This window comes from Peromyscus maniculatus, chromosome 11 (genome assembly GCF_049852395.1).
Source record: "Peromyscus maniculatus bairdii isolate BWxNUB_F1_BW_parent chromosome 11, HU_Pman_BW_mat_3.1, whole genome shotgun sequence".
Taxonomy (NCBI): Eukaryota; Metazoa; Chordata; class Mammalia; order Rodentia; family Cricetidae; genus Peromyscus; species Peromyscus maniculatus.
In genome coordinates this window covers 40,729,854-40,739,451 of record NC_134862.1, presented here as the reverse complement: position 1 = coordinate 40,739,451, position 9,598 = coordinate 40,729,854, and the positions used below count along the sequence as shown (strand labels likewise).

General features: G+C 47.2%; 1 protein-coding gene across 1 annotated transcript; it reads left to right on the top strand.

Moving 5' to 3' along the window:
* The first annotated feature begins 423 nt into the window (after nucleotides 1–423).
* On the top strand, nucleotides 424–9,030 carry Dyrk3 (dual specificity tyrosine phosphorylation regulated kinase 3). Its single transcript, XM_042258087.2, has 3 exons — nucleotides 424–635; nucleotides 2,473–2,584; nucleotides 7,113–9,030. Exons 1-3 carry the CDS (start codon nucleotides 559–561, stop codon nucleotides 8,685–8,687), a joined length of 1,764 nt encoding a protein of 587 aa, XP_042114021.2. The 5' UTR covers nucleotides 424–558; the 3' UTR covers nucleotides 8,688–9,030.
* Nucleotides 9,031–9,598: the final 568 nt, after the last annotated feature.

Below are 9,598 nucleotides of genomic sequence, written 5' to 3'. Positions count from 1 at the left end.
TTCTGGTGGATCCAATAGGCCCGCTGTGTTGCAGCCTTAGGAAATCTGATGGGTACCATGCTCAACACCACAATCACTACCTCTTCTGCGGCGCAACCATACTGAACTTTTCAGAAAGAGCGAGGTACGCTTTCGCACATTAAAGACGAGCAGAGCTTTCCAAAAGGGGCCCGGCTGCGCAGAAAGGCTGCGCTGCAGATGCTTCCAGGCTTGGTTTCACTGCTGGGCGAGCACGAGGAAGAAGCGCAGCTTCTTGGGCCTCAGTTTTCTCTTCTGAAAAACAAACAAACAAACAAAACCCTCCCAACGATCTAAGAGCACTACCGTGAGCAGCACACCCCTCGCTCCGCCCCCCGCCCGGCCCCTCCGCGGCGGCGTTGCGCAGGCGCGGTGCGGCGTGCGCCGTTGCTAGGCGACGCGGCCGCTCCCGCGCGGTCTCCACTACCGGCGGCGCGAGCCGAGAGCGGAGCCGCCGCTCGTAGCGAGGCCAGGAGGTGCGGTGCTGGTGGCCACCGTCCCGGCCAACCGCCGCCGCTGTGCCCGCGGGGCGAGCTCGCGATGGGAGGCGCAGCCCGCGGGCGCGGGAGGAAGGACGCGGCGCTGCCGGGGGCCGGGCTCCCGCCGCAGCAGCGGAGGTAACGGCGCCCGGGTGGGAGCGGGAGGACTCCTTGCGGGTCCGGGCTGCCTGTCCATCAGCGCGGTGGGCGGGAAGGGCGGGGGCGACGGGCAGCGCACCCTCCCGACCAGCCGGGGCTGGGAGCACGCCGGGGACCTGTGCGCAGGACCTGTGAACCGCGCCCTGTTGCTCCGAGAGACCGACCAGCAGAGCCCGGGGAGCTTGCTCTCCAAACGCCGCCTGGCTTTGTGGGGGCCCCCCTCTTTGCGCACCCAATCCTCTCGGGTCGTTCGCATATCTTGCTGTTGCTCTGCAGATGCGGTGCTGATCCGTGTGTGTGTGTGTGTGTGTGTGTGTGTGTGTGTGTGTGTGTGTGTGTGTGTTTTTATCGTACTGTGGCAGAGGCAGGTCCCATCCAGAAAAAAATTGGCTTCTGTTACCGAGACATTGTCTGAATATGCTCTTTTTAAGGCGATGCTTCAATTTGTGTGTGTGTGTGTGTGTGTGTGTGTGTGTGTGTGTGTGTGTGTATATATATATATATATATATGCCCCCTTTTTATTCCTTCAACACTTCAGTTAACTCCAGAACTAATTTTATGAGACAGACCTTAAAAGTGACTGAAATATTAAAAAAAATATATTTTTTAAAGACAATGAAGAATGTTACCTCGTCATGATTGTGTTCGTAGTATATCATCTGAGATGACAGCGTGAAACGATGACGTGTGTGACCATAGTCTCGGTAGCAGATAAAATGTATTATTCAAGGCCATCTTTGTGGATCCTGCCCATTGTTTGTGTGACTTCACAGTGGTAGATCCACAGACTGGATCTACACTCCTTTAAACATTCCCCATCTTCCGGGAAGTATAGTGGGAACAGAAGAGAGAGTCAGAACATTTTGTTACTTAAAGCATCCGGTTCCTGTTGACTGCCTTTTTCACAAGTTAGGTTAGCTGTAAGTAGGTGTAAATAAGAGAAGACAGCCCAAAAAGGTTTCTTGCTTGTCAGAGAGTGTGGACCCTTTCTTCCTGTTAACTTGTGAGCCGGTTTAGGCTGGAAGGCAGTGCAGCCAGGTAGGGTTGAGATTAGAACCCAAGTCCTGAGACAGCAAACACCTCTGTCCTGTTGGTTCTCTTCTGATTTTAGGTTTGCTATTCAAATTGGCCTTCACTCTCAAGTAGTATGCTAATTGATGGCCCTTCATATTTATTTTTTAGTAACACTCAGAAAGTAAGATTTGATGTAACTATTTTATTTACTTATTGTTCGTTTTGTTAGAGACAGGGTCTCTTTATTATGTAGTTCTGGCTGTCCTGGAACTCACTCTGTAGACCAGGCTGGCCTTGAACTCAGAGAAATCCACCTGTCCCTGTCTCCTCCTAAATGCTGGGATTAAAGGCATGCACCATCACACCCAGCCAGTTGTAACTATTTTAAAAATTGAGTCTAGAAATATTTTCCTTTCTTTAAAAAGAAAAAGGGGCCAGGAGTGGTGGTCCAGAGGTGTAGACAGGTGGATCTGTGTGAGTTCAAGGCCAGCCTGAACTACATAGTGAGTTCCAGGACAGCCAGGGCTTTGTAAGAGACCCTTTGTAAAAAAAATTAATTAATTTTTTTAAATGGAAAAGAGGGCTGGAGAGATGGCTCAGGCATTAAAAGCAAGGCTCACAACCAGGAATATGAAAATGGGGAAGAAAGGTTGAGACCCTTCTCTTCTGCTGCCCAATGTCCCACTTGTTTGTATGCAGTATCAGAAGGGGTAAGAAACAGTTAAGGCCTGGGGTGTTTTGAAACTGCAAGCTCATTTTGTTTAGTTACTGACCGGTTTTATCTGCAATCCTTTCCACTAGGTTGGGGGATGGTGTCTATGATACCTTCATGATGATAGATGAAACCAAGTGCCCACCCTGTTCAAACACACTCTGCAATCCTTCCGAAGCACCTCTCTCCAGAAGACTAAATGTAAGTACAGGACAGAATTCTTACTTGAGATTGTCTCAAGGGCCGGGCAGCGGTGGCGCATGCCTTTAATCCCAGCGCTCGGGAGGCAGAGGTAGGTGGATCTTTGTGAGTTTGAGGCCAGCCTGGTCAACAGAGTGAGATTCAGAACAGACACCAAAACTACACAAAGAAACCATGTCTTGGAAAGAAAAAAAAAAAAAAAAGATTGTCTCAAGGTAGAGGAAGTGCTGTGTACTGCTCAGGTTCAGTTCTGTATCACTGGCAACAGACTTCCTTTTGTTGTGGTGGTTTGTTTCTCTTGAGTTTTTTTGTTTGTTTGTTTTTGGAGGGTTTCTTTCAGTTTTTAAAACATTAAAATTTTTTTTTTGGACACAGAGTCTCAGTATGAAGTCCTGCCTGGACCTGAAATTCTGTGTAGACCAGGCTGGATTCAAACAGATGCACGTGCCTCTGTCTCCAGAGTGCTGGTGTTAAATGGGTGTGCCACTGTGCCTGCTTGGTTCTATTTTGATTTCTCCTGACTTGGGAAAAACAGTCCTGAGGTTGGTGTTCGGCTTTTTAGAACAGTTTTGAAGTCTACCCTCCCCTTACACTTTTTACTGGGGTGGATATGGCAGACGGGGTGGGGTGGGGATCCTCTTGTTTAGGTGATGTTTCTTTTTATAGCAGATGACATACATAGAGTATTACAGATACTTCTTTTAACAGAAACCACGGGGAAAAAATGCCAGAATTCATAATCAGCTCAGCTTTCCTCTCTGGTCTGGCAGATCAGTATGTGAAAGGCAGCTGGTTTTGTTTTTGTTGTTGTTATTTTAACTCATAGATTAATCTTAAACAGCTAGGGTTTTGATGAATTCAAATCCTGTTAGGGACTGCAGACCCTTAGCTTTTGACATTGTTTGGTTGAAGGTAATAATGAAGTGACTCCACAGCCCATCTGTGTAAGTAGAGTCGTAGAGTCTGGACAAGTTCCAAGGCAAGGAGCCTGTCTGTGACTTGAAAATGTGTCACTTAACAGACCTTCCAAGGAGCTGAGCTGACTGCTTCGTAATCTTCTCTTTCATGTTTCCACTTACCACTTGGCAATTGTTCTTTTCTTATTTTACTCTGTAATTTGACTTTAAAAATAGTGCATTTATTTATCTGTGCACGTTTCGTGGTGTGGCGTGTGTGCCCTCCCATGCAGGCGAATGCTTGAGTGCGCGTGTGCCTTCATTGGTCAGATTTGGTGGCAAAGGACCCTTACCCGCTAAGCCATCTGGTTAGCCTTGTAACTGTTCCTACTTCTTCCCTGGTTTTTACGACTTTCAAGGCTAATAATATTACATATGCCTGGTCTAAAAATATTTGGAAATCTGGCCACGCTCTTTTTTCATCTCTTCTGGAGCTCAGTGGAGGTTCTTTCCATTGCTGTGAGTTTGTTTCTGTGGAATCTGAACACCTTTGAGAAATCCAGAACCATCTCTTGGGTGACCATCGTATTTCCTTTATTGTCAGGGTGGGGAGCAGGGCAGCGTGCGGGCAGCCGTGGTGCTCGAGTGTACATCTGGGTCAGCAGGCAGCAGGAAGAAAGTGTGACACTGGGCCTGGCTAGAGCATCTGGAACCTCAGAGCCCACCCCCCAGTGACACACCTCCTCCAACAAGGCCACACCTCCTAATGGTGCCTCTCCCTATGGCCCTATGGGGGCCATTTTTATTCAAACCACACAACTGTTGGTTGAGAAAAAAAATGGAAGGAATGTTTTATTATAGCACAGAAGACTTGGTATATAATTACTCATTTAAGGCTTTGAGATTTATAAAAAAAAAAAGAGAAGCATGGTAAGGAAAGATCCCCTTTCTGTGTGGAAAAATCCTTGATGGAGTTCCCCCAGTTTGCTGGAGATCTGAACTTTGACAATCTGTAGTGGACTATATCTGAGCTGTCCACTGTCCGAGAAACCACCCTTCAAGAAAGACACGCCTCGCATCCCAAAGAGACTGTGATGAGAGCCTGGTAGCCACGGGTGAGGGGAGAGGAGGAAATGGGGATGGTGTCCACAGAAGAAAAACGGGGCAAGGAAAGGACAGCGGCCCTGTTTACACTTCCAGGGACTTTCACATGAACCGTGGGCACGGCCTGGGAATTCTTGGTGGTGAGGGTAGCATTCAGTTTGCAGAGAGTGCAGGTCGGGCTCAGTGTTCGGACAACCCGGGAGTCAGAGCAGTGGCGCTCTTAGTTTTGTTAAAATAATTCTATGGGAATTGGACCTCTATTAAATACTTGTCCTTAGTAATGTACTGTGCCTGAGACCCAGCTCCTTATCACACACAGAAGTGAAGACCTTCAGAGTCTTTCATTAGGCAGAGGATTTCCCAGGGGCAGATCCAGGGTCACAGATACTTGTCCCACCAGCTTGCTGATGGTGACTCCTAGAGAGGCACCCCTTTGCATTAAGGCAGTGGTTTATGTTAAAGTCTGAATACCCCTGGAAAGACAACAGAAGACACTGAATAGCAAGCAGAAGGCAGGCTTTATGCCAGGGAGGAAGAGAGCTAGGTGTCTCCATGCAAAAACTCATTGCTGGGCTCTTCTTTGGGCAGATAGTTAGCTAGATGTTCAGTAGAGGGAGCCTTGTGATGTGGAGCAGAAGCCACCACAGGAAGAAGAGAAAATCAGCAGGGAGAAAGGGAGAGAGAGGATGGGGGCTTGAGCCGTCACATACCGAGAAATTTTACATAGTGGTAGCCAGTGTTTTGAATGTTTTACAGTTTGTCAGAGTCTTTCGTGTTTTGATTATAGTTTGATTTCCTCAAAATTGCTACGTATGTAGGTATTATCCGCGTTGTATAGACCAAGAAACAGAAGTTATAACAGGTTCAAGTAATGGTCCCAGGTCCTAGAGCTTTAAGTGGTTCAGCCGGGCCCGGCACAGACCTTTTGATTTTGTATAGATTTACAGTGTGTTCCAAAGATGTTAGCAGTAAATATTTCAATGTATTAAAATTAGGTAGGGAATGAGTTATGAAAAATTAACCAAGTTGCATGCAGATATTGAATATATATATATATATATATATATATATATATATATATATATATATATATATCCAAACCATTATTCTTTGCCCAGCTCAGCCTTATAGGTAGATTAAACTTCTTAAGAGTACTTGTGTTTTTTTAGTATGGGTGCCAAGTGGTAAACAGTAGACATTCTGTCGAGTATTGGGTGGATGGAAGGAAGGAGAGAGGGAGCTCACTCTTGGTCTGTCTTTCTTTCTTTCTTTCTTTCTTTTTTTTTTTTTTTGGTTTTTGGTTTTTCGAGACAGGGTTTCTCTGTGTAGCTTTGCGCCTTTCCTGGACCTCACTCTGTAGCCTAGGCTGGCCTCGAACTCACAGAGATCCACTTGCCTCTGCCCCCCACGTGCTGGGGTTAAAAGGTGTGTGCCGCCACCGCCGCCGCCGCCGCCACCCGGCCACTCCTGGTTTTTCATTTCTAAAAGTAAGCTGGCTCTGTGGGTAAAGGCTCTTATCGCCAATCCTGAGTCCAACCCCCAAGAGTCCCATGGTAAAAGGAGAACTGGTTTCTGATAGTTGTTCTCTGACCTCCACACATGTGTTGAAGTCTATACCCTCCTTCTCACCAAGAAATAATACCTATAATAAAAGTATGTGACTGATTAGTATGGCATTACAGAGAGAAGACTGAAGTTGGGTCTTGAAGGCATATAGGATATGAATGGATGGGGAGAGTAAAGGAGTCTCAGTTCAGAGACCTAAGGGAAGGGAGGTAGCATGTTGAAGTCACTCTGTCTTGAACAAAGCTGGCCACATGTAGGAGCTGGGGTGGGGGTATTCAGAAAATCCAAGGATCGATGAAATACATCTCTAGAGACTGTTGTTGCTTTCTTATTTCTTATTTGGGGCTTTGTACGCCCGTTTCCCCCCCACACCCCCCACCCCTGTGTGTGTGTGTGTGTGTGTGTGTGTGTGTATGGATGTGAGTGAGTGTGGTGTGTGCAAATATGTGTGTGCATACCTCTGAGTGCATGAGCCTGTGTGCACACACTTTCAGAGACACAGAGAAGAATGTCATCTGTCCTGCTCTGACAAGTCTCCACCATATTCCTTTGAGACAGGGTCTCTCACTGGATGCTGGAACTAGACTGGGTGTCCATCTCTGTCCCCACAGCACTGGGGTTTCAGGTCCACGGGCAACTTTTTACATAGGTGTCCAAACTCAGGTCCTCACTCTTGAAAAGCCCTGAGCCATCTCTCCAGTCCCCTGTTTGGGTCTTTTTTTTCTTTTTTCTTTTTCTTTTTTCTTTTTTTTCTTTTCTGGAGCTGAGGATCGAACCCAGGGCCTTGCGCTTGCTAGGCAAGCTCTCTACCACTGAGCTAAATCCCCAAGCCCCTGTTTGGGTCTTTTAACTTTAAAATAAAAGTGACTGACCTGTTCCGATGTTGTTTAGTTAGAGAGAAGGCCCTTTTGCCTTTCTGTGTTTCTAGTGCCGTTAACAGTATGCACATTTCACTTTTGTAGAGTACCACTGAGCCGTTGACGAGAGATCACACCCAGCACTTGGTGAATGGAGGTGAGATGAAGGTAGAACAGCTGTTTCAAGAATTTGGCAACAGAAGATCCACAATTCTTCAGTCCAATGGCATCACCAACTCTGAGAAGTCCTCTCCTCCTGTTCCCCAGGGGAAGAGTTCCGAAAGCCTGAACACGGTGAAATCCAGCAGTTCCTCCAAGCCTTCTAAAGTGCTGCCGCTGAGTCCTGAGCAAGCTCTGAAGCAGTATAAACACCACCTCACTGCTTATGAGAAGCTGGAGATCATGAGTTACCCAGAAATCTACTTTGTGGGTCCAAATGCCAAAAAACGACAAGGAGTTATTGGTGGTCCCAATAATGCGGGATATGACGATGCAGATGGAGCCTATATCCATGTGCCCCGAGACCATCTAGCTTACCGCTATGAGGTGTTGAAAATTATTGGCAAGGGGAGTTTTGGACAGGTAGCCCGTGTCTATGATCACAAACTTCGACAGTACGTGGCCCTGAAAATGGTGCGTAATGAGAAACGTTTTCATCGACAGGCAGCCGAGGAGATCCGGATTTTGGAGCACCTTAAAAAGCAGGATAAAACTGGTAGCATGAATGTTATCCACATGCTCGAAAGCTTCACCTTCCGGAACCACGTGTGCATGGCCTTTGAGTTGCTAAGCATAGACCTGTATGAGCTCATTAAAAAAAACAAGTTTCAGGGTTTCAGCGTCCAGTTGGTTCGCAAGTTCGCCCAGTCCATCCTGCAGTCCTTGGATGCGCTTCACAAAAATAAGATCATTCACTGTGACCTAAAGCCAGAAAACATTCTCCTGAAACATCACGGGCGCAGCGCGACCAAGGTCATTGACTTTGGGTCCAGCTGCTTCGAGTACCAGAAGCTTTACACGTACATCCAGTCTCGCTTCTACAGGGCCCCGGAAATCATCTTGGGATGCCGCTATAGCACACCGATTGACATCTGGAGTTTCGGCTGCATCCTTGCAGAACTTTTGACGGGACAGCCTTTATTCCCTGGAGAGGATGAAGGAGACCAGTTGGCCTGCATGATGGAGTTGCTAGGGATGCCGCCACCAAAACTTTTGGAGCAATCCAAACGTGCCAAGTACTTTATTAACTCCAAGGGCTTGCCTCGATACTGCTCCATGACTACTCAGGCAGATGGGAGGGTTGTGCTTCTGGGGGGTCGCTCACGCAGGGGCAAGAAGCGAGGCCCCCCAGGCAGCAAAGACTGGGCAACCGCCCTGAAAGGGTGCGAGGATTACTTGTTCATAGAGTTCCTGAAAAGATGCCTTCAGTGGGACCCCTCTGCCCGCCTCACCCCAGCCCAAGCATTGAGACATCCTTGGATTAGCAAATCTGCACCCAGACCTCTCACCATGGACAATGTGTCGGGGAAACGGGTAGTTAATCCTACAACCGCTTTCCAGGGACTGGGCTCCAAGCTGCCTCCAGTCGTCGGAATAGCCAGTAAGCTTAAAGCGAACCTAATATCTGAAACCAGTGGTAGCATACCTCTGTGCAGTGTATTGCCAAAGCTGATTAGCTAGTGGACCACTCGGAGATGCGTATGTATGTATTTTTAGTTACCTTGCAAACATGCAAATGGAAAAAAAATCGAAGCCCATTCATTGATGGATTTGTTTTTTGTTAAACTAAATTTTTTTTTTTTTTTAACGAGGCAGAACATTTTTATATGACAAGAAAAGAACTCTTCAAGGGCTAATGGTCTAACCAGCTTGTGTTGGCCATCTGGAGTATACATTAAATGACTTTTTATAGGTCAATGCATCTTTGTCATACTCATTAGAGGTACCTCAACCCGTGTATTACTCTCCTCATTTAAATCTCTTTAAGACAGAAGAGAGTCTAAAAAATATATGCTATTTCTCACCTCTCGTCTCCCTCAGCATCTGTTTGGGACGGTAGTTTGGGGTTGTGTTAGGTATGGATGTAGAACAAAGCTACAGTTCTTACCCCAACAAGCAATTCTGTGTGCTCATTCCAGGTGGAAGGATTCACAGGGGAATTCGAGTGGCTGTTGGTCACCAGGGCAGTGGGTTTTGTCTGTATTATTTTGTCCCTGTTTTATATCCTGGGTACTCAGTGGTTTACAGATCCTACACTTTATCAAATAATCCTGTAGTTATGGTAGGCTTTGGTGATTTCCCCAAAAGGCCTGTGTGTTAAAGGCTCGCTCCCCAGCACTGTGGGGGCGTGGGGGAGTCCAAGAGGTGGGCCTCACTCTTGGGTGTTGGGTCATTATGAACACGCTCTTCAAGAGGCCTGTGGGGCCCTGGCTCGTTCTCTTCCTCTTTTAACTCAAGTGAATGGCTTTGCTGGGCCATACACTCCATTGTGATTTGATATCCCTGGCTTGGGACCACAGGGCTGGTCGGTCAACAGATTGGGACCTCTGAACAGAGTGTCACGGTAAAGCGGTCCCCGATATAAGTTCATC

Excerpts from the sequence above, each read along its gene's own strand:
- Dyrk3 (XM_042258087.2), top strand. The coding sequence starts at position 559 with ATGGGAGGCGCAGCCCGCGGGCGCGGGAGGAAGGACGCGGCGCTGCCG. Across the intron at positions 636-2,472 it reads CTCCCGCCGCAGCAGCGGAG|GTTGGGGGATGGTGTCTATG; the intron begins GTAACGGCGCCC and ends CCTTTCCACTAG. Across the intron at positions 2,585-7,112 it reads CTCTCTCCAGAAGACTAAAT|AGTACCACTGAGCCGTTGAC; the intron begins GTAAGTACAGGA and ends TCACTTTTGTAG.